This window comes from Miniopterus natalensis, chromosome 3 (genome assembly GCF_054644295.1).
Source record: "Miniopterus natalensis isolate mMinNat1 chromosome 3, mMinNat1.hap1, whole genome shotgun sequence".
NCBI classification, from domain to species: domain Eukaryota; kingdom Metazoa; phylum Chordata; class Mammalia; order Chiroptera; family Miniopteridae; genus Miniopterus; species Miniopterus natalensis.
Window position 1 is genome coordinate 97,212,909 of NC_142083.1, and position 24,285 is coordinate 97,237,193.

General features: G+C 50.9%; 1 protein-coding gene across 1 annotated transcript; it reads right to left on the minus strand.

Annotated features, from left to right (window-relative positions):
* Positions 1-9,935: 9,935 nt before the first annotated feature.
* On the minus strand, positions 9,936-24,017 carry QPRT (quinolinate phosphoribosyltransferase). The gene is made up of 3 exons (XM_087815161.1): positions 23,873-24,017; positions 11,169-11,704; positions 9,936-10,632 (listed from the first exon to the last, which is right to left on the minus strand). The coding sequence occupies exons 1-3, from the start codon at positions 23,883-23,885 to the stop codon at positions 10,210-10,212; spliced, it is 972 nt and encodes a 323-aa protein (XP_087671287.1). The 5' UTR covers positions 23,886-24,017; the 3' UTR covers positions 9,936-10,209.
* Positions 24,018-24,285: the final 268 nt, after the last annotated feature.

Sequence of the window (24,285 nt, forward strand, 5' to 3'; positions counted from 1 at the left end):
CTTAGGTGCCTGGAGGCGGTGCTGCAGTGCCAAGAGTGGAGGTGGGGCGGACTCTGGGCCAGAAGCTGCCAAGATCACACTTCTGATTAAGAAGTCAAGGTACGAGGCAGGCATGAAAGAGCATCACACAGTCTTCCACCTTCCTGCACCGTGCGTCTAAGGTGCCAGTGCTGGAGGGAAGGGTCTGTGGGTGCTGAAAAGCAGACTGAGTTGGTGATGACGCGTGTCAGTTGTGCTAGCAGGAGATGACAGGAATCCAGTTTCCAGAGCCACCATTCCTCCAGGAAAACACATAAAGGAGCACCTTATGATATATGAACCGTGACTTTGACCCCAGCTCACAGCAGCAAAATTGGAGAGCTAAGCTGGAGAGGCCCTCTCTTGCCTTCAGCTGGGACCTAGAATCAAAGAAAACCAGCTGCTCCTCTGCCCGTCTCTGAAGGCTGACACGTCCCCGCCCTCTGAATCTTACCCCTCCATGGTGAGGGAGGCCTGGGCCAAGGACATCTGAGGTTGAACCCAGTGGGACACCATTCCAGGTCAGGGCAGCTCCCCAAATGCAGCCCCCAGCCATCTTCCCTCCCAGCTTGCCGAGTGTTCCAGAGAGACAGATCCCCACCCCCTCCAGGCAGGCTTACTTATAACGCTCCACCTGGGAGAAATGGAGCCCCCAAATGTCCTTGGCCCTATAGCCATTTGTATCAGCTGACCCCCTCTTTGGGAGCAGAGCCAGGGGCCAGGGGAGGCCAAGGAGTTTCCACTCTGACCTGCAGTCATGAATGTTAGGATTTTTGCCATATCGGTTTACCACCTGTACTATTATTTACTTTATATTTTTCTTTGAATTTGTTTACTGTTTGCTTAATAAATTTATTTTAAAAGGAATCTTTCTTGTGTCACCTTTGTAAATGGAAAACCAGTATCACTTGCCATAAATAGAAAGTAAAATAAATACATTGTAAACAAAGACATTAAGTTCTAAGTAGACACTGTTCCCTGCTGGAGGCACAGACCCAAAGGGCTGATCTTTCTTTGTTAAAAAAAAGAAAAAAGGACCGAGTGAGTCAGCAAGTGTTAGACAGTCTAGCTGCCACCCTGACACCTCCTCGGAAGGATTGAGACAGACCAAGGCCTGCACAGGAAGCAGGGCCGGCCGTCCCGTGCTGCTTAATGCCGGCCAGGGACCTTCCACGTTCACCCACACCGGGGAAATGCTGCCAGGCAGGGGTCACCTCTTGGCCCTTCCTGCTCCAGAGGGCCAGGAGCACTTGGGCCTGGACCTCCCCTCTCAACCCTTGGATTCTAGAAGTTGAGGGAGCAGCAGGGGAATGAGAAGCCCTTAAGCTGAGGGACCTCTCCCTGGGTGCACCCGTCCAGCATGTGGCCTTCGCACCTGCCCTGAACCAGGCCCTGGGGGTGGGAGAATCAGCCCTGGTGCCCGTCCTCAGGGAGCTCACAGTCTCTCTAGTGGCAGCGGGGAGGTGAGATAAGAAGGGACTCAGAACTGATACAAGGCAGGGCTCCTGTCCCATCTCTCTCATGAGCTGGGTAATTATGTCACTTCTCATCAGGATCAGCTGACAGGACTGGGTTGTGGGAACTCTGCCCATGAGCCGTGATCAGTCCACAGGGGAAAGAGAACAGAGGTGCAGTTTTCAAGCCTAGACGCCTGCATACCAAGTGCTCAGCAGAAGCAGGACAGCGTCGAAGGGTCACTGGAGACGAGGCCCCGGCTCTCAGTCTGGCTCAGTCACCCACTCACTTGGAGACTTCAGGAAAGTGATTTTTATATTACTGGGCCTCGAGTTCTTTCTCTGAACAAGAATGAGATGCCCTATTGGGACTTTTCTAGTGGTGGCATCTTGGGATGTATCGAATGAAAGACGGATGCTGCTCTGGCGAATGAGCTCTTCCTGAGGCAGAGTCCAACTTTGCTATCCCCAAAGTCCCCTTTATATTCCCAGCCCCAGAACCTGGTCTAGAACATAACCGGAGCCCAAGGAAAGGGAATGAACGAGTGGCGTGGACTAAGGGATGCGTCAGTGTAAACCTTGCTCCTTTCTCTTAATTTTAGACCTCTCCTCTCCTTTTTAACACCATCCGATTACATTCTCGTGCTCAGTCCTTCCTTTATGTCTTCGGGCATTTGAAACATGCTTACTGCGTGGTCCTTTACTCGCGCATTCTGTTGGCTGGAGTTCTGGGGCCGTCCTCTCATTCACGACAGATGGTTTCCTCCGAGGCTTTCTAATTCGGGCTGTGAACTCAGCTTCGGCAGGGCCTTATTAGCGGGAATCCATGTGACCAGTTTGAAGGGGTGTCTATAGAGATTCTGTGTTTGCTCCTGCCTAGGATGCTTCAAGGCTATTGCCAACGCTGGACCGCACTGTTTGTTAATTTTATTTGGGATCTGAAACCATGGTGTAAGCCTGAGGGCAAACCTTTGGTTACGAATCTCAGTGGAGACTTTCTACTGCCCCCAGGTCGCAGGGTGAGGCAGACAAGGTTCTTTTTGCTCCCTGGGCTGATGGGAAGATTTTTTTCCCTGGCCTGCTCTTTCGCGGAGGGTTTCACCTCTATATTAGGGTCTCCGTTGCCGATACTCCAGGCAAGGCTTCATCTCCAGCCTCTAGGTGAATGTAAAACCCAAGCCCCTTCATTTCCAAGCTCCACAACCACGCAGCAGCTCACACAGCTCTGGTTTTCAACTTCCTCCTTGTGTGTGGCTCCTGGGGACTTCCCCTTACTTGCTTGAAACACAGCTGTGCATTTTGAAGGATGTTTGTTTGATTTTATGCAGCATTTCTAGATGTCTCATGGCGGGCATGTGCTTGTCCAGTTGTAACAGTCACAGTATCACAACAAAACCAGGCTATTTCCTCTATAAACAAGTTCAAATCTCTCCCACTTAAAACCACAAGCCAACTGCCCTGGCCGGGTGGCCCAGTTGGTTGGAGCACTGTCGTGTGCACCAAAAGGTTGCAGGTTCGATCCCCGGTCTGGGCTAGTGTGGGAGGCAACCGACTCATGTTTCGACTCATGTGTCTCTCTCACATCGACGTTTCTCTCTCTCTTTCTCTCTCTCTCTTTCTCCTCCCCCTTCTTTCTCTCTGAAACCAATGAAAACATATCTTCGGGTGAAGATTAAACAACAACAGCCAAACAACAACTAATTCTCCACCCTTCACCACATCAACATGGCTTCTCACCTCCTTCACAGACAAGCTTCTGGAAAGAGCTGTCTGGCCAGCCGGCAGCCCACATTTTCTCACCTCCCATCACTCTGCAACCGGCTGCAGCGCCTCTGCACTTTCTACAGAGACCTCAGCCTGCGTATCTTAACCCAAGGGCACCCTGAGCCTCCTGTCGACAGCATGAGATGTTTTGATTCCGTTCTTCACACATTCCCTTTCCCTGCCTTCCGCGACTCCACACGAGCCCTGCTTCCCTTCCCTCTCCCTGGCCCTTCCTCCGACCCTTGCTGGCTGCCTTCCTCCGGTCAGTCCTGGCCTGCTTGCTCTCCCTCGACGCACTCTTCCTGGGCAGCCTCGCTGACGCTGTGGCTTCTCCATAGAAGCCACATGCCCTGGTGACGCCCCAAGTCACTACCTCCACCTGTGGCAGATATGGTCCTCCTGTATATATTCTCCGGTTACTCTAAAGTAATAGTTGAGCGCCGACCTAGGATCCAGGCGATCAGGGTTCGATTCCGGGTCAGGGCACACGCCTGGGTTGCGGGCTGGATCCCTGGTCGGGGGCATGCAGGAGGCAGCCGATCAATGACTCTCTCATCATTGATGTTTCTCTCTCTCTCTCCCTCTCCCTTCCTCTCTGAAATCAATAAAGATATATTAAAAAAATAAATAAAGTAATAGTACCAATGGAAGAGAAAACAAGATGATTAACTAAAAGATTATCTCAGAACCAGTCCATGACCATCCCTGGGTACAGTCAGTATTTGTCCTCAGGACAAAATCAGCCCCCGCTCCAAAAGAGTGCGAGGGTCATGAATTCACAGGCATAAAGAGGCCAAGCCCAGAGATGTAGGTGAGTGATGTGAACCCGGGGACGGAGGTGAGAAGAGACCACGTGCCATACCCGAGTTGCGGGCTGCAACCGATCAATGACTCTCTCATCATTGATGTTTCTATCTCTCTCTGTCCCTCTCCTTTCCTCTCTCTGAAATCAATAAAAAGATATATTTTTTTTTTAAAAAAAAGAGAGACCACGTGCTTTCTCTAAGTGCATCTGCCACTTGGTGCTACCAATCACGTCCATGCTTCTGACTTTATACCAGAAGCTAAAAACCTGGGGTTTTAGGTAAAATCAACCGAAATATTGACATATATTGATAATTTATTTATCCATAAAAGCCAAGTGAAGCAAGCCTGTGGGCCACATGTGGCTGCTGGACCATCAGCTGGAGATCCCTGGACAAGTGCTCCTGGAGCGGGTGTGAAGCGTCCCTCACTATCCTGGCCTTGGGTGGTTCGAGGCGGGGCAGCCTGCCCGCCTTCACGCCACTGACATTGGGACCAACAATCATTCTTCGCTCTGGGAGACTTTCCTGTGCACTATAGGATATTTTAGCAGCATCTCTGGCCTTTACCCACTAGGTGCCAGTAGGGTCCCCTAGTTGTGACAACCACAAATGTCTCCAGGCATCACCAATGTTGCCCGGGTGGAGGGGAGGAGAATGGGAACCTCTGATCTAAGTGAAGTAGTTTAATGAATTAACACACTTGCCCGCGGAGCGTGGAGCCTGTTCCAGGGAGAGGCCAGCTGGGAACCAAGGGCACCAAAAAGGAAAAAGACGAGGCGACAGAACAGCCAGCCGGGGGGTGGGGGTGGGGGTGTAAAGAAGCAGGGCTTCCAGGGAGGCGCCGCAGTCGAAGAAACAGAAGGAGTCCTGCAAATTACAAATAGAACTAATTAAAAAGTTAACCAAATTAAAAAGTTAACCAAAGGAAGGCATGGGAGGAAAGAGTTTTAAACATTTCTCAGGACGTAGAGCAAAATGACAGAGAAATGGAAAATATGAAGAAAAGTTAAGAGATGAAGGATCATTCCATTCAATGCTCATCTAATGGAAGCTCCAGAGAAAACAGAGGGAAGGAAATACCCCAAGACTGTCTGATTGGGAAACCATTTGAAGTAGAGAAAGGTCTGTGGCGTGGCCCTTACCTGGCTGTGCGCTGGAATGACCCAGGGAGCTTTAGAAACACCGCTGCCCAGGCTCCCGCTTCCCACCGAGGTCACCCTCCTGCTCGAAATAACCACCACTGCCAGACAAAACCAGACAAAAATACATGAAATAACTGTTTTCAAAACACTGGACGCCAAGCAATGAAAGTAAGGAAGCAATGAAACCCCAGAAAGAAAGGAAAACAGTCAAGGCCGGCGCTTTCAGGATGGTCCAGCTTACTGCTTTGAGAATTTCCGAACTGCAGGCAGAGTCAGGGGGAGTGAAGCGGGAGTCCCAGGACTTCTGGGGGCTGAGAGTCCAGGGAGACCACAGCAGCTAGAGGCTGCAGATCAGAACGCAGAGAAGAGAGAGTTGCCCAGAGAGAACCCCAAGATCTGTAGAGAGGCCCCCTTGAGTATTCAGCAGAGCACTAATCAGCACACGTGTGTGAGGAAACCACCCAAGGCCCGGGTGGAAGAGCCACCTGAAGAATCAGAGGGAGCAGCATGCTCAGGGCTCACACAAGGCCAGGGTCTTTCCCACCAGCCACACTGGAAAATGTACCCTCGCTTATCAAGGTTCTAGAGCATAGACCAGCCCAAACAAGGGATAAAGCAGGAAAGGGGGAGACACAGAACCCAGGAAACTAGGGACCCGGCCCAAGGAAGACGTGAAGGAAGGCCCAGTGGACGGTGGAGGGAGGTCTCAAGGAGGCAGCTCTGCAGCAAAAACCTGATGTGTTTGAATGTAATGAGATTTTAAACCTCAAGGCAGAGTTTAGGCTTGAATTCATGCTATACATGCAAAGCAAAGAAATAAAACAACAAAAGATGCTTTCTTTTGGTTACAAAGCAGCCAAATATCAGGAAGCAAGTGACTGGACAACTCTTTGCTGGTGCTAAGGCTTCTGAATCTTTTAGCTTGGAAAGAGGAAAGAGGCCACCCAGGGACCCACCAAAAGGATCTCTGCCCCCGATCATTTTCTGGGTGTGCTGTGCTAGATTCTAGTGATCTCAAGAGCACTACAGCCCAGCCGGGCGTGGCTCAGCGGTTGAGTGTCAACCTGGGATCCTGGCGATCAGGGTTCAATTCCTGGCCAGGGCACATGCCCAGGTTGTGGGCTTGATCCCCAGTCGGGGGCGTGCAGGAGGCAGCCAATCAATGACTCTCTCATCATTGATGTTTTTATCTCTCTCTCCCCCTCTCCTTTCCTCTCTCTGAAATCAATAAAGATATATTTTTAAAAAATAAAAACAAAGAGCACTACATACCTGAAGTAAAGAAAGCCACATGTCTGGGGCAAATCTCATAAACATAAGACTGATAGAACTGTTATTCAGAGCCTCGTGGTCAGCTTTTCTTCAGTACTTTGTAGTTTGGTCTTACACGCTGAGCTACTTAGGGCCCCAGAAAGCATGTCTTAAATGTTACTGAGTAACTGCCCAAATGCTCTCTTACTCAGGAAGTGATTGGAGCGAAGTACAGAGGTGCTGAAACATTTATAGAATTTTATCTACCATATTGTCTTGAAGGGCTATCAATAAATTAATACATGTGTCTACACCACATAATACCACAGTGGGATATTTTAGAGATCCAAAGTTTAATTGCTTTCAGATACAGTTTGGTTGGGTAATAATGTCTTGCCATTTTTAAATGCTTTCAGCTTTCACTGGCCTTGGCACTCTAAAACTTATACCCACTGAGTTCACTGTCAGTCTGGTTTGACCTCTTTCCTTCCCAGACCCTCTAGACTGAGTGTCCCAGTTGGTGAGAGGGTGGAGGTGTGGGAAGTGGGATGGGGAGGTGGAAGGAGGGTGGGTAGATGGGGTGGGTAGGTGAGAATTAAGATAGATAAAAGCTGAGTAAGTGGGCAATTGGATGGCGATCTGATAAGGGATTAAGCCGGAAAGGTAGGTAAACAAGGAACTGCTGCGAGCTCGTGCGCACGCACGCACATGCACACACACACACACACACACACACACACACACACACACACACACACACACACATATCTCAGCTTGCATTCCTGAGCAGATGCTACAACTAGTATGCATAGCCTCCTTGGCGGTTACCTTTGGAACCTGGAAAGGGAGATGGAATCAGAGAGTGGAAGATGGCGGAATTGCAGTGCCCTCTGGTGGCCAAGAGGGGACTTGACATTTGGTATTCTCAGGCAGTTTTTCATTGTCCTCCACCCCCCACCCCCCCACCCCGACTCCACCCCTCCCCCACTCTAGAATATAAACTCCATGAGGACAGGAATTTTTGTCTGTTTACTCGTTGTATATTTGTTTGTCTAGAATACTGCCTGGCACACAGTAGGTGTTCAAACCCTGTCCCACCACTTTATTGATGTCTGACCCTGAACAGCTCTCTTAACTTCATAAAGCCTGGGTTTCCTAATGGGTAAAATGGAGACGCTAGCACCCACCCCCGTGAGCATTGCCAGAGGGAAAGAGACTTGCCTGTGCTGAGCAAGGGCACTCAGCCAGTGCGTGTTCCCCTCACGCAGCAGCCAGTGCTGACGATGCTGTCTCTGAGCAGCCCCTGATCGGACGGGCACATTTGCCATAATGGGCATGGGCCTTACCCTGGGTGTGGAGCAGCCTGAGGACATCATCCGAACCTGGTCGCAGGCTGGCCAGGCACGGGGGAGGTAGCCAAATAGACAGGGCAGTACCGGCTCAGGGTGCGATTCCTTTTGGCCATCCACCCCGTCTCCCCACCCCCACAGCCATACCCACCTCTCTCTTCCTGCTGCCCCCCCAGGGGGCTGTCAGTGCCCTCTGAGCCTTTGCGCTTGCTGTTTCTCTGCCTGCATTCTCCCTCCAGCCCCGCTGCCGAGGCCCACGTTCAAGCCTGCTGAGTGCTGCTCCAGCCCCCTCGGGGTCTCCCTGAGCCACTCCAGCTCCTCAAATAGATCTTCCTGCACTTGACGAGGCCTAATTGCAAGTGTGCTTATCTCACTTTCCAGCTTCAAGCTGATTGCTCTCAGGACAGGATCCAAGTCTTCTGACCTACCATTTTGTGGTCTGGACCCAGCCCAGCTCCTGACCATCTCATCTCTCCTGATCCCAGCTTCAGATCTTACACCAAACAGTCCAAGCCGTTCCTACCTCTGAGGCTTTGCCCGAGCCGTCTCCTCTGCCTGCAGGGGGGCACGTGTTGCTTTCGCCTGCCCAGGATGCAGTTTTCCTCTGCAGGTGACTGAGGGCTGACCCATTCCTGGGTTCCGGGTGAGCTTGAGACTCAGCCTGGTAGATTTCATTTGTCACTCCCCTTTGTCTTATTCCAGCTCCCCCCACTTATTTCATCTGCCGGGGTCCTGGAGGCATTTGGGTTTGAGACTCCTGGTGCACTTCTCCCTCTGCTTCTATCAGGCTGCTTCCCTCCTGGATCCCACATGTTTTGCTTTCCAGTTTCCAGCTCATCCATGGTCCCAACTCCCCTGTGCTGGCACCCAGAAGTACCCCCTGGTTCTATGGGGGTTCAGTTCTCCCCCTTCAGGTCTGAGGAGCTGGGCTCAGAGATCTAAGTTCTTGGAGTGGGGACGGCTGCCTGGCTGAGCTGTTCATGTTCCCCCTGGAGAAAGGACAGGATTCAGAGGTGGAGGTGTGTATTCGAGGACAGGAGAAGCTCCAGGTGTGTCCTGTGAAAAGGACCCCTGCAGTTCAGGGTATTACCAAAGGCAGCGCCCACTTCGGCCGGCATCTCTGCCAGGCGAATCTGCGCCGAGAGCTCGGAGCCTGCTCTTGGAGGTCTGTGAGGTGTCTGGGCTTTCACATCTCGGGTGAGCTCCTTGATCTGGCCCCTTCCCAGGCCCCTTGCTGGTCTCCAGGGTGGGAGAAGGGGCTAAGGGAAGGCTACCTCCCAAGAGGCAGAGTGGGACTCCAGTTCCCCCTGGGGAAGTAGCCTTTGGGGATGAGAGCTGGTTTTCTCTCCTGGCAAAGGGTGGAGAAGAAAGTAGGTTCTGGGACGGGAGAGGAGGCTCCAGACTGGAATCCTTCTGGTGGGGGTCACCTCGGGGGCCACCTTCATCCTAAGGAGCCTTCACATCCAGTGCCTCACAGAACCACCCAGAAGGGTTAGAGAGAGATGAGCCCTGGGCTGGAGGTAAGGGTAGGGGCGGCCACACAGATGAGTGAGACCTCAGGTGTGTGTGTTTGGGGAGCAGGACTCAGATTCTCTGCTTAGACCTCTGGGTCCTGACTTTGCATAGAAGGAAATTTCACCTCTGAACATGTACCCCCACCATCCCACCCCTCACTCCCTCAACACACCTTGGCTCTGGCCCAACTGTTCTACCAACTGTCCTTTCCCAGCTGATGGCCCCATGGAACCAGACCTGAAAAGGTGTATAGCACCAAATAGAGGTCTTTCATTTGGGGAGGGTGCATGGTGAAGTCTGTTGGGGACCCAAGTGAGGAAGAGACAGGTTCTCACCTCCACCAAAGAGGTGGTAACAGTAGCCAGAGGTGAGAGGCAAAGACAGTAACCAGTACAACTACAGCATCAATCAAGTAGAATGTTCCAGCCGAATCTCATACCTGATGCCATGTCCTCAAATCTAATGTCAATTGCAAAACACATACTACCATACTATGGAACTATGACCAAAGCTTTGTTATCACTCACTATTTATATCTTATATTTGTAGAAAGAGCTCTTTGGGACTTATTTCAACATAGATTATCAGGTTTTATCTATAACCTGCAAGTACAGGCCGCAACGGCTACCTGAAGGCCGATGCCTGGTTGACAGTGGCCATTAGACACATTGATTAAAGACACACCTTGACTTTAGAGAAGGCAGAGTGCGGAAAAAAAGTGCCTGTCAGAAGAGATGAACTCTGGTCATTCCCAGTATTTACTGAGCACTTACTATGTTTAATTACTAACCAAATAAATCTATAAGGTTGATCTTTTATGAGACCCATTTTACAGATTAGGAAACAGGTGAGCAAAGGTAAAGTTCCAAGAAACCACATTATCTCATTGCTGGTGTCATCCTCTTCGGTTTTAGGACCCGCGGGCATGGGGCACTGGAGTGGCCCCGTCGGCAAACAGCTTGAGGGAGAAATCCAGAGCCGGGGCAGCCTGGGTCAGCATCCCCAAAGAGATGACGTCAATGTGCGGCCCGCAGAACCGAGGGAGGTTGCCCAGCGTGATGCCCCCGCTGGCCTCCACGCCCACGCTGGGAAACCGGGCCTTCAGTGCTTCAGCCGTGGAGTGCAGCTCCTGCGGGACACAAGCCGAGGGGAGGTGACAGCCCCTAATGTGGCCCTTCCCAGGAAGCAGGCCCCACCTCACCTCCGGCCTGAAGTTGTCCAGCAAGATGAGGTCCGCTCCTGCCTCGGCCGCCTCCAGGGCCTCCCGCAGGCTGCCGCACTCCACCTCCACCTTCAGGGAGAAGTCGGCGGCCCGCCGCGCCAGGCCCACTGCCTGACGGGCCAGAGGGACGCGTGAGCCAGCTGGGACTGGCATTCAGAAGGTCCCGGGGGCACCACAAGCTTGGGGCCAATGAGGAAACCGGGTACTGGGGTGGTTTCTTTCATATTAGGTGAAACTACATGAAATTGCCACTCTGGTGGGTCAAAAAAAATGGCCAAATATCAGCAATATTTGGCATTTGGATCTGAATTCAACTTGACTCAGAACATTAAACCGGAAGGGGTCTTTAAGAACATTTTTGCAAATGGGAGAGGTCCAGGGACTCGAGTGGCCTGCTCAAGGTTGGACAGCCATCAACACTGGGCTCCCCACGGTTTGTCCTTTGCTCTTAAACATCACACCAAGCAGCAGAAAATGCTCGTAAAGAAGCAAGTCCAACCCCATTTTACAGATGGAGTGACTGAGGGTTCTGGGGGGGTCTCATCCCTGACCCCCAGCCATCACTATTGGCCAGGGCCTCTGGCAGAGGGGAAGGGCTAAGATGGGGGTGGAGCAGGGCCAGGGCAGGGGCTCAGCCAGACATCCACCTTTTCCACGCCACCGGCTGCCACCACGTGGTTGTCCTTCACCATCACCAGCCCGCCCAGGTCGTAGCGGTGGGAGGCGGCTCCACCCACTCGGAGCCCGTACTTCTCCACCAGCCGGAAGCCTGGCGTGGTCTTCCTCGTGCCTGCCACGTGCCCGGCCCAGCCGGTGGCCCTGGCGGCCTCCACAGCCGCGGCAGCAGAGGTGGCAACTCCACTGCAGCGGGCCAGCGTGTTAAGGGCCACGCGCTCCCCCAGCAGGAGGCCGTGGGCAGGGCCCCGAACCTCGGCCACCTTGGCCACAGGCACCAGCTTTGATCCCTCAGGGAGGAACCAGGACACCTGGCAGTTGACTTGGGCAAAGATGGCATCGAAGAAAGGCCTCCCAGCCAGCACCCCAGGGGATTTGGCCCACAGTGCCGCCTGTGAGGGGGCTGTCCCTGTGACCAAGGCTGTGTAGTTAAAGCTCGGACAGTCCTCTCGGAGCCAGCTGTCGGCCAGGGCGGCCAGCGAGGCAGGGGGCAGCAGGAGCGCCAGGCCTGCAGGGAGAGAGAGAGGACAGCGTTACATTTTGGCCGCCTCTCTTATAGTCAGGGGTGACTGTCAAAATACAGTTGACTCTTGAACAACGCGGGGGTTAGGGTTGGCAACCCCTGTGCAATTGAAAATTCCTGTATAGCTTATGACTCCCCTAAAACTTCAGTTGTCCCTTGATATCAATGGGAATTGCTTCCAGGACACCCCCCCATACCAAAATTCACGGATGCTCAAGTGCCCTATATAAAATGGTGTAGATCAATGCACACAGTTGGTCCTCAGCATCCGCACACTCCTAACCAGGGATCAAAAATGGTACAGGTACTTATTGAAAAAACCTGCATGTAAGTGGGCCCACGTGGTTCAAACCCATGTTGTTCAAGGGCCAATTTGATTTAACAACCAGCGAAATTGGGCATTAGAGGGGGGAGAGGTGCTGGGGAGGGCTCAGTAGGGGGTCCTGTGAACTGGTCAGGGTTGCCAGATTGAGCAAATAAAAATACAGAACACCTGCCCGGCTGGCGTGGCTCAGCGGTTGAGCATCAACCTACGATCCAGCAGATGAAGGTTTCATTCCCAGTCAGGGCACATGGCTGGGTTGTGGGCTCGATCCCCAGTAGGGGGCGTGCAGGAGGCAGCCGATCAATGACTCTCGTCATTGATGTTTCTATCTCTCTCCCTCCCCCTTCCTCTCTCTGAAATCAATAAAGATATAATTTTTAAAAAAAAAATACAAGTCAATGAGGAGAAAAAGGGACATCTGTAATATTTTGAAGAATAATAAAAAAAATACAGAACAACTAAATTTAAATTTCTGACAAACATCAAAGATTTTTTTTTTTTTTAGTATAAATATATCCTAGGTGATATTTAGAATATACATATACTTTAAAAATATCTGTTGGTGCCCTGGCTAGGTAGTTCAGTTGGTTAGAGCTTTGTCCCAATGAGCCAAGGTTGCAGGTTCTTATCCCTGGTCAGGGCACATGTCAGAGTCAACCAATGATGTATAAATGAATGGAGGGGCAGATTGATGTTTCTCTCTCTCTCTCTCTCTCCCCCCTTCCTCTCTCTCTCTAAAATCAATCAATAAAATTATTTTAAAATATATCTGTTGGTTATCTGAAATGGAAATGTTAACTGTGTCCTGTACTTTTCCTGGCAGACTTAGTGCTGGATCAACAGCTGTTGACCAGCCAGGAGAGAAGTGAACAGCACCTCAGTCACCCTGCCACCTTCCCAGTTCGCCTACATAGAGGATTTGTTATTTAGGATCTGAAGCCCCCAATAGAAGATAAGCTGTGTGTCTTTTTCATCCCAGGCTTCTCCATAACACCAAGTATTTTAAAGCTAGAAGTTCCGCTTTTTCTAGGTGGAGACCAGGAACAGAGAGGAAAGGCAAGTAGGCTGAGGTCACACAGCAAATTGGAAGCAGAGTCAGACCAGCTAGGCATTGTAGTCATGGCGGGCTGTCCCTCTGACTTTGCCCTCTAGCTTGGAGACCCCTCCCACACCTGATGTTCCAACAAACTGTCATCTATCTAGAAATGGGTGCTGTATAAAGGGAAATTGGTTTTGAGCCCCCTCTCTTTGGGACACAGCTTCAAGAGTGTGGCTGAGTCCCTTGCCTGTAAAACAGTAGTTATGGACATAACCACATGGGTGGTTTCTAAGGTCCTTCAGGGCCAAATATCAGATGGGCTAACCTGCCCCTCAAGGGTGTTGAATGACAGGTGACTGCGGAGGCCAAGCTCAGGCGTGGTGCATCATCGCCACCTGTCGGCCAAGAGAAGATCTGCAGTCTCATAGGAGCCTCAGCGGGGCGGGAAGACCAGCCACAGCCTGTGAAGGGGTTGTGTTGTGCAGCGTTGTGTTTCCCCCACTTTCGCTCCCAGCTGAAGTAACGCCATACATTCTGGCTTGTCCTCTACTCTCAGAAGCCGGCCCTCCTTCCCCAAAGCCAAGTACCCGATCTTCACCCCTCCTCCCTTACCCTCAGCCACAGTCCTGCCATTGAACCTGGGCCTCCTTCCCCACAGTCTCTCCCACAACTGTCCCAAATGGTCTCCATTCCTCACTCAGAGCCAGCTGTGCCCTGGCTGGGCGCTGGGAACAAAGTCAGTACAAGGGACAAAGACATACATAGCCATCTCCTCTGTTTTCAGGTCAGCCAGGCAGGAGGCCTGGAACAAACAGCAGAGAGGCAGGGCCCCATTCCAGTCAGGCTCTGCGCAGTGCTGTTTGTTTTTTAAAGCAAGTTGAATCTTTCAACTGGTGAGTATCAGATAAACAAACTGATGCATCTATACAATGTAACGCTACTCGGCAATAAAGAAGGGAACCAGCCACTGAGGCACACATAGGATACATCTCAAGTGTATAGTCTAAGCAAAGAAGCTGATTAAACGGCTACATCCTGTCTGGGTCCATTCATATGACGTTCTGGAAACGGCAAACCCGTAACCACAAAGAGATGGATGTTTCCCTGGGGGGGAGGGGCTGACCACAAAGGGGCAGCTCCGAGGGGTTTCTGATGTGATTGAACTGGTCTAAACCTTGTCTGTGATGGTGGTTACATGACTGATGCGTTTGCCAAGACTCATAGAACTTCATAGAGAAAAGGGTAAATTTTACTGTCTATAATTATACCTCCTTTAACCTGACTTTAAAGTAAAACAATAAACAAGTAAATTTGAGTGGATCGATTGCCTGTTTAGAGCCCCATTTTGGCCCCGGCTGGTATTGCTCAGTGGTTAGAATCGGCTCATGCACCAAAGGGTCGCCGGATCAGTTTCTGGTCAAGGGCACATACCTGGGTTGCAGGTTCCATCCTGGGCCCTGGTCGGGCACCAGCAGGAAGCAACCGATCGATGTGTCTCTCTCACATCAGTGCTCTCTCGCTCTCTTCCCCGCCTTCCACTCTCTCTAAAAATCAATGGAAAAAATATCCTTGGGTAAGGATTAACCCAAAAAACATACAAAAAAACACCCTGGCCGGTGTGGCTCAGTTGGACGAGAGTCGTCCCATGCACTGAGAGGTCTCAGGTTCGATTCTCAGTCAGGGCACATGGAGGCAGCCGATCTATGTTCATCTCTCTCTCTCTCTCTCCCTCTCCCTTCCCCTCTTTTCTTTCTTTCTTTTTAAAATCCTCACCTGAGGATATTCTTCCATTGCTTTTTCAGAGAGTGGAAGGGAAAGAGAGAGAAAGACCACATTGATTGGTTGACTCTCACATGGGGCCAGGGCAGGGGATTGAGCCTCCAACCGAGGTATGTGCCGTGTCCTTGGCCAAAATCAAAACTGGGACCCTTCAGTCCACGAGCTGATGCTCTAACCACTGAGCCAAACCTGCTAGGGCCCTTCCTCTCTTTCTAAAATCAATAAAAACAAACTTTAAAAAAAAACAAAAAACACCCCACTTTCATTGTATTAGCTTTAACTCTCTTGACTTCTTTTCATTTTTGTTTATTCTTTTGACAAATCTTTATTGGGCAGCCGCTCAGTGCCAGGTGCTAATTTTGGGTGATAGAGAGAGCAGCTCTTTCTCTTAGCTTTCAGGCCTTAGCCTATGCTGTTCCAGGTAGCGCCTCTGCCTGGAAGTCCCTTCTTTTACCCTCTCCCTCCAACCCCTCCTTTACCTCTCACTCCTCTTTCAGGTCTTTTAGACTCTATCACCTCCTCTGCAGGGGGCTCCCACAGACCCCTAAATCAGGCCACATGCTCACTCTGCTCCTTGTTCCTCCCCTGTCATCACACTGTAATCTTGCTTCCTCTCTGGGGGCAGAGCTGTGTCTGTCCAGAGAGTTTCCTGCTGTGTCCCAAGTGCCCCCGGCACACTGAACCAGACAAATGTGCTGCTTTTATTGGTCAAAACAGCCAAATATTGGAAGTTTTATACTGTTTAGCTTAATACTAAGTATTCAATGATACTTATGCAAGCAGAGGGGCCACACAGTAGGATGAATCAGAGCCCAGACTCTGGAGCCACTCGGCCTGGGTTTCGGCGTCAGCTCTGCCTCCTTTAGCTGAGTGAGCTGGGGCCTTAGGTTCCTCATCTGTAACAGGAATAGTGATCGTAATCACCTCATAGGGCTATTTAGAAAATTAAGTGAGTTAATATTTGCAAAGTGCTCAGGAACACTGTTTGGCACATAGTAGGCGTGTCTGCTAAAAGGTGATGGAAGCATTTACCCAGGGTGGTGGGAGCGTAGAGAAAGAAGTGACTAAGTGTCCCTGCGGACGGGGTGGTAGTTCTGGTGGCCTTGAAGGATGAGTAATGTTTGCCAAGCAGAGGTGGGGAGGAGGGGGAGGGCAAGATATTTCAGGCTGAAAGAGCAGGTGTTCAAGGCTCAAAAGCAAGAACATAGAGAGGGGATGGGAAGGGGGCTGAGCAGGGTTCACAGGAGAAATGGTGGGAGGTGAGGCCAGAGCGAAACAGGACTAACCTAGCCGAGGAGTCTGGATAGATCCCAGGAGCCATAGCAGGATTTTAAGCAAGGGAGTGATATAATTATGATTTTGTCTAGGAGGGTCACTTCAGCCATCAGCCGGAGATGGGTTGGGGGGCAAAAGGAGGCTGAGGCAATTGGCCAGACAAAAAGTGATGAAGCCGGGAACCTGGGTGGTAACCGTAGGACTAGTGAGCGGGGGTAAAGGTGAATTGTTTGGCCATGTCCCAAAAGGGGACGGGACAGTGGTTCTGGAGTTCAGGGTGAGGAATGGGAACTGTGGAGCCGCCAGCGTACATGAATGGTGACTGAGCATATAGGGGGGTAAGATCCCCTGATCAGGGAAGAAGAGGGGGGCCCAGGAGGGAGTGGGTGTCTGGATTTCAAGAAGTAGTGTGTGGCCCGGCCAGGTGTGGCTCAGCGGCTGAGCATCGACCTAGGATCCAGGAGATCGGGGTTCGATTCCTGGTCAGGGCACTTGCCCAAGTTGCGGGCTCGATCCCCAGTCGGGGGCGTGCAGGAGGCGGCCAATCAATGACTCTCTCATCATTGATGTTTTTCTCTCTCCCTCTCCTTTCCTCTCTCTGAAATCAATAAAGATATTTTAAAAAAAAGGAAAGAAAAAAAAAAAGAAGTAGGGTGTGAATAGAATCCAGAAGGAGGAAGGCTGACATGGGTCTCAGACTTAGCAACCCAAAGGCCTTTGCAGAGCAGTTTTGGTTCCGCGTGGTTGGGGCAGAAACCACATGGCCATGGTCAAGAAGTATGTGGAGGTGAAGAAGTGTGGCAGTAGGTGTGAACCACTCCTTCAGCAGAGGCCGAGAAAGCAGGGCTCTCCAGCTGGGGTGCACGCTGGAGTCACCTGGGAGCTTTTCAGACTCTCAGCTGCCAGGCTCATTCCAGGCCACCTGCATCAGAATCTTTGTGGATGGTTCCCAGGCATCCAGGTTTTAGAAGGACTCCCCCTGGGACTCAGACGCACATGAGGGGTAAGAACCAATACTCACACAGGCCCACACATTGCACGCCTCCGCCTATGTGAAACGTCCAGAAAAGGCATATCGAGAGACAAAGACATCAGAATAGTGGTTGCCTGGGGCTGAGAATGAACTCTAAACGACATGAGATTTTACTGGGGCGATGGAAATACTCTGTGGTGATGGCTGCAAAACTGGTAAATTTACTAAAAATCACTGAATTGTCCGCTTAAACAAATAAGAACTCATGTTCTGTGCAAAGGCAGGAACCATTCTGCAACCCCAGGGAACAGGCGCAGCCAGGTATTGAGCATCAAAGGCCAACATCAAGCAGAAAGACGCTCCTAATGGGAGAACACACGGCCATCCGTGCAGTACTCTTGCCAACACAGCTGAACTGGAGAAGTCAGATCAGACTTCTAGATGCAACCACCAATTTACAAGAAAACCAGTGGACAAAGGGACATATTCAAGTATCCACTGGGGTGCAACCAGCAAGATTCAGACCAGAGGAAACTCTACCAGTGAGTAACCCAATTCCTTCAGCAAATCCATGGCAAGGAAACAAAAGATTAAATAATCTTAAAACATATACTAACCAGTGTATGGATCTTATTTGGATCCTAATTTAAACATGCAAATTGAAACCAAATTAGGACATTTATGAGACAACTGAAAATCTGAACATTGACTGGATATTTGATAACATTAGTTGTGATAATTGCATTGTGGTTGTAATAAAAAGAAAAGTCCTTATCTTTTAGAAAATCCATACTGAGAAGTTAGTGTATGAAAAGACCTGAGAGCTGGTTTTGCTTTAAGGTGATCCTGGGAGGCAGAAAATAGAAGGGGTGTGGAAGGGGCTGGACTGGCCACAGGTTGACGGTTGTTGAGGCTGGGTGATGGGTACATGAGGGTTCATCAGACTTCTGTCTACTGAAGCATATGTCTGACATTCTCTATAATAAAAAAAAAAAGTTGGAAAGAAAGAGAGAGAGAAAGAAAGAAGGAAAAGAAAGAGAGGCTCCTCATTTGAGACAGGGTCAAGGCAAGTTTTTTAGGATGGGTAGAGCAGTGGTTCGAAAACTTGGCTCCACAATGGAGCTGTCCCGGGAGCTTTGCAAAATGCTGATGTTGGACCCCACCCCCAGAAGTTCTGATATAACCAGTCTGGAATGTGGTGACATAATTCTAATTTGCAGCAGAGATGGGAGCTTCCAAACCACAGAAGGAAAGCTGCCACGCATCAGTGCCTGCTATACGCCGGCCGCTTGCTGAGCCCTGTCACATCCTTCTGGCAGTTTTTCAAGGTAGGGCTCATTCATCGTCATTGATGGGGAACTGAGGCTCAGAAATACAGGGCAGGGCAAAAGGAGGTTTACAGTTGTGAACACAGTAGCAAAACACCATTTATTCTGGCATTATTATTTATTAATTATTGTACTATCTTTCATACAACTGTAAACCTAATTTTGCCCCACATTGTATAAAGGTAATTACAAAAGGGCAGAGCTAGAAAACTATCAACTTGGACCCAGCTCTTCTTTCTCCACTGCCCGGGTGGGGGCTACTCTCCTGCCCCTTCCTTCAAGATCAGTGGTTCTGATGGCCTATTGTAGAGGCCCAATGATACCAGCTCCCCGTGATAAACAAATAACTACACCTGGGACTCATTCCCTTCAGGCCCTCAAGCATTTCCAACAAAAGGGATTCCCACCTGCAGCTTTGAAACTCCTGGAGCCTTTCTTAATTAGCAGCAGTGAGTGAAAGGAACTTGGGAGGGGAAGAGCTGTTCCTATAGCTGCCCCAGGGCTTGGGAGCAGCTGTGAGGAGGGGACAAGGGGACAGCTGTCCCACCCTGTCCCACTTTCTACCCTAGCAGTTGTTGTACATAAGAGTTCTCTCTAGATGCCTGAACTTCAGAGATTATAGTTTTTTCCTTGCTCTCAACTCGATACCTTCTTAATTAGTTGTCCAGAGTTTTATTAAAATTGGTATCTCTGGCCCTGGCCTGTGTGGTTCAGTTGGTTGGAGCATCCTCTGTACATCGGGAGGTGGGGTTTTGCCTGGCTGGTGTGGTTCAGTGGTTGAGCATCGACCTAGGATCCAGGAGATCGTGGTTTGATTCCTGGTCAGGGCACATGCCCAGGTTGTGCGCTCGATTCCCAGCAGGGGGCGTGCAGGAGGCAGGCAATCGATGTCTTTGATCATTGATGTTTCTCTCTCTCTCTCCCCCTTTCCCTTACCTCTCTCTCTGAAATCAATAAAAATATATTTTAAAAAAGAGGCAGAGGTTTGATCCCCAGTCTGGGCACCTATTGAAGGGGGTGGGGTGGGGGTGGCAACCAATGAATTCTCTCTCACATTCATGCTTCTCTCTCTCTCTCTCTCTTCCTCTCTCCACCTCCCTTCCTCTTTTTAAGATCAATTTAAAAATAATAATTATCTTTTTTTATTGGCATCTGTTTCTGAAGGGATACAAAAGCATCTTGGCTATTTCCTGTACTTTTCTATATACACAGAGAAGGATACAGATAAGCCTTGTTATGTGGGCCAGGTACAGAAACCCAGGTGCGGAAACTCGGGTACGGAGACTCAGCAGGGCAGGAAGCCCGGGATGCCTAGCAAGGGGCAAACCTGGGAAAGCAAGAACCTTGTCCCCAGGGTAACCTATCTGCCCCAGCATATCACTGGTCATGCGGTTTAGACCCCCTGAGCATTCCTCCCTAAAGATAACATCTAGGCCTCAGTTGTATTTCAGCTCCAGGCCCAGAAAAGCAGCAAAACCAGACAAGTGGCACCGTGGCTGCCTCAGGACCTAGATACACTGACTAATGACCCCCTGCCCTGGCACTGACCAATCAGTGGAGGCCATGACCCTGAAAGAGCACACCTGGAAAGCTGATGAATATTCTACTGAGACCCTCCCCTGAGGCCTCTCCTAAGATTCAGGCCTGCAAGAAAGAGATAAATATCCAGTGGGAAGCCACCAGCACCATCCCTATCCCTCCAAGGGGACCCCACGAGACTTGCAACCAGGGGAGCAGTGGGCAGCGGCAGCTCATCTCTGGCTTACCCCCTGAACCTGTCTCCGAGGCCCCCCTGCCTGCCCTCTTTCTCTCTCCGACATGCATGAGCCAGAGCAGCCCAGCCTAGTCTCTCCTGTTGCCTCTTCTATGCTCTTCCTTGTCTCACTGTCCCAAGTATATTTTTGCTGCCATCATGGACCCAATACCCTTTGGCTCAGTGCAGTGTAGCCCTTCCCTTTGGATACCCATCCCCTTTTAATAAATTCAATTTTTCTTTATTCGCCCCTCTGAGATGGCTATTTAGCCCACGCACCACCAACTTCTAGCATGATATGAGAAGATTTTCCCTACTGGCATTTTTGCTGTCTTGCCTCATGATTCTGTGTTGCCCTGACCAGACAGTGGCCTGTTCCCAAAATCAGAACTTCCACCCCTCATCTTTCCTTCAGTCACGACTCTGGTGGATGAGCACACGGGAGGCGGTGCCAATGGACCTAATGAATACACCAAGTCTTCATTGTCGATTGTGTGTGTAACAATGTGGCCTGTGCTTGCAGCAACAGTGGGGTTACAAGAGGCTGACAAAGCCTGCCAGCTAAAACCAGGCAATGATGGTTTCCCTAATTTACAGGGGAAAATTAACCTAGATAGAAGTTGTCAATTTTAAAGCTTTTACCTTTATAAATTTTTCTTAAACTCTGACCTTATAAACAAATCTGGGATGACATAATGTATAATAAAGACAGCTAACACTTCACTGTCCTTTCTAGGCACTGTGTCAAGCATTTTATATATATTAACACATTTAATTCTCACAACAACCCTATGGGAATACTATTATTATCCCCATTTTACAGATCAGGAAACTGAGGCACTGAAAGGGCAAGTAACTTGCTCAAAGTTCACACAGCTGGGAAGTGTGCAGTCAGGAACATATACCCAGGCAGGCTGGCTCCAGAGTCCCCTCACTTACCCCACCTCATCACACTGCCATTTAATCTAGCACTAAATTATATCTTTAAATTATTATATGCTTATTATGTCAATATTCATAGAGTTCTGTAAGCCACAATCAGGGTTCCACGGCTCCGTCCCTGGTGCTGGAGGAACAGCCTGGATTGGGCTGGGTTTGAACCTAGCTCCACCTCCTACACGCTGGGTAACATCAGGCAGTTTGCTAACCTCTCTGAGTTTCCTGAGGAAATCACAGGGCTCCAATGAGGAAGGAACACGGCGATTCACATAAAGTGCCTGAGCCGATGCCTGACCGGGTATTTTGAACCCAGGTGTCTCACTCTGGCAGTTTTGTTCCGCCATCTATTTATTTGTTGATCCATTTGGCAAACACCAGATGGAGAAAGAGGCTGGTTTGCACTGCAGCTTCCAGATTAATGTTCTTTTCTTTCCTCTTTTCCCTCTAGAGAAGAGAAATGACCTCCAAATAGAGCCAAATGTGATTATCACCCATCATATAACTGGTAAAACAGTCTACAGAATTTCAGAGCAATTAGAGAGTAGCAAGAGAGAAGGCTGAGTGGTAGGCAGGGTCAGACTAAGTAGGCCTTGAGTGGCAGGAAAGAGTTAGGATTTTGTTCAACGGACAATGCAGAAATCACTAAAACTTTTTATCAGAAGTCATATAATCAAAAATGCTCTTTGAAGTTTAAATATTTAGATTGTGCCTAAGATTACTGAAAGATGTAAGTTGGGAGGCTGCTGCAACAGCTGGGCAGGAAGCAGTGAGCCAGGGTGAAGTGTAATGGGAGGGCGTCCCTCCCCAGGCTGTAAGAAAGAGGGCACACTGCCGGCACCCGCACCCACAGACTTGGGGTGTGGCCCCGCCCCGTTCACACCTTGGCCAAGTCTGACCTCCCCGCCTTTGCCCACCACTCTGCCATCTGCTTCTGCCCCAACTCTATACTCACCCTTTGTTTCCCCCAGTTCCCCAGCCTTTGCCTCACTCACCCCTTTGACTTGTCTACCCACTCCTGCTTAATTCCCACAGCTCAGTGACCCCAGTGCACTGCAGAGGATCACCCCCACTCCACTGCAGAGGATCACTGGACTCCAGCCCCCCCCCAGCCAGCCCTTCTGAGATAAACTTCAGGTGTGGTCACGTGTGTGAAGGCAGCGATGCAAAGGAAGCCTCCGCCAGGCCCGCCCCCAGAGGGAGGTGGGGACAGAATGGGGAAAGGCTCAGGTGACGCCATGGAGGTAAATCCATAGGACTTGGCAACTGTCTAGATACTGGAGTGCGAGGAACAGTGAGCAGTAAAAGCTGCCTCTGAGGTTTCCAGTCTGAGTAGGAGGATGGTAAGGCATGACCAGAAATAGAGCCAGCATGGCCAGGAGATGTCCAGATGGAGACGGATATACAGGGCTCCAAAACTGGAGCGGAGGCTGAGGAGGGCCCGGAGCTGCAGAGACAGGCATGAGGGATCACCGTCACCAGCCTAATGACCGCCGACCACTGAGGGATTCCTCTGCGCAGGCACGCCACGTCTAATCCTCACCACAACCCAAGGGGAGGTACTGTTTGCACTTTATCAGTGAGGAAGCATGGGCACAGCAAGGCTAAGCATCTTGCCCGAGGTCACACAGCTAGCCGGTGGCAGGAATGGGACTTGAACCCAGGTTCTGGGCTCTTCCTCAGCCACGCCAAAGGGGCTGGGTGTGCAGGGCCAGCAGAAGCCGCAAAACAGGGAGGGAGGTCAGAGCAGGGAAAGGAGCCCTGTGGAAATTCAGAGAGCTCACAGGTGGGGCCCCTTGCATGCATCCTGTCATTTGTCTTCCCCACAAATGAGAAGGGAACTGTTATTGTCATTTTACAGATGCAAAGAAATGAGGCACTGAGAAGTCAGTTGACTTCCCAAGGTCACGCAGCCTACTCCTGGTGGGGTCTGGATTCCAACATCAGCCTTTTGCCCTGGCCGGTTTGGCTCAGTGGTTAGAGCATTGGCCCATGGACTGGGGTCCAGGGTTTGATTCTGGTCAAGGGCATGTACCTAGGTTGCGGGCTCTGTCCCTGGTCCCAGTGTGGGGCACCTTCAGTTGATGTGTCTCTTTCACATCAATGTTTCTCTCTCTCTCTTTCTCCCCCCACACACCTTCCACTCTCTCTGAAAAGCAATGGAAAAAATATCCTGGGGGGACATTAAAAAAACAACAGCAGCCTTTTGACCCCAGAGCCTGGCCTCTGTCATTCAGCATACAGTCTCCTTAGTGACATCACCCCCGCTCCACTGCAGAGGATCACTGGACTCAAGCCCCCTCCCCCCAGCAGCGGATGGGATAGGACTTTGCCTCCACTCCTCTCGAGCTGCTCGCCAGGAGCAAAGTCCAGAGCTAGCCCCATCCAGCGTCCCACTACCTGTCCCCTAGAGCCCCCAGGACACACGCCCTCCTCCAGGCCACCCTGGGCTTTTCCTGGAGCTCAAGCCCCTTCCTTCCCCAGAGCTCCCTGAGACCCAACATAGAGGAGAAAGAAGAGTGAGAGGAGGCATTTGGCGGACAGAAAGGAAGGCTTGGGGTTCAGAGAGGTTTCAGGGAGAAGGGGGAAGTTAAAACAGTCCGTGGGAACCAGAGGAGACTTGGCCTTCCGGTGAGGGTGGGGGGATAAGGCTCTGAGATAAGCTGGGGTGGGGAGAGGGACAGGAGGGTGGGGGAGACGGCGGTGCAGGAACACAGGGGAGAGAGGTCTGGGGGGCCCCTTTACCTTCAGGATCCATGTCAGCTTGGAGCTGCCCCGCTGGCGTCAGTGGCTCAGATCCAGTGTTCAGAGGCCTGAGGCTGGGGGTGGGGCCGGCAGAGGACAGGGGAAGGGCCGGTGTAGCCAGCCCCAGCCAGCCCTTCGAAGTTCTGGGGTGGGGGAGGGGCTCTCTCTGGTCTTCACACAGGACCCCTGCGGCTGTAGGTGCCTTGTCTGCTTTTCAGACTCAGAGGGGGGCTCTCTGTTGCATAGGTCAGAAGTCCACCCCTCTCTGAGCCCAAGGCCCTGCTCTCCCCACACACCCAGCTCCCCCAGGCTGTGAGGCTGTGAAACCTAGAATGTGCTCCCGGGTGAGGGCTGGAAAGCTCTGATGGGACACTAGGAAAATCAGGCCTTACACCTGGGTTCAAACCCTAATG

Bases quoted from the DNA above. Each gene is read 5' to 3' on its own strand.
- QPRT (XM_087815161.1), bottom strand. The intron at 10,633-11,168 runs GTGGATGTCTGG...CTGGCCCGTCAG, and splicing joins CAGCCGGTGGCGTGGAAAAG to GCAGTGGGCCTGGCGCGGCG.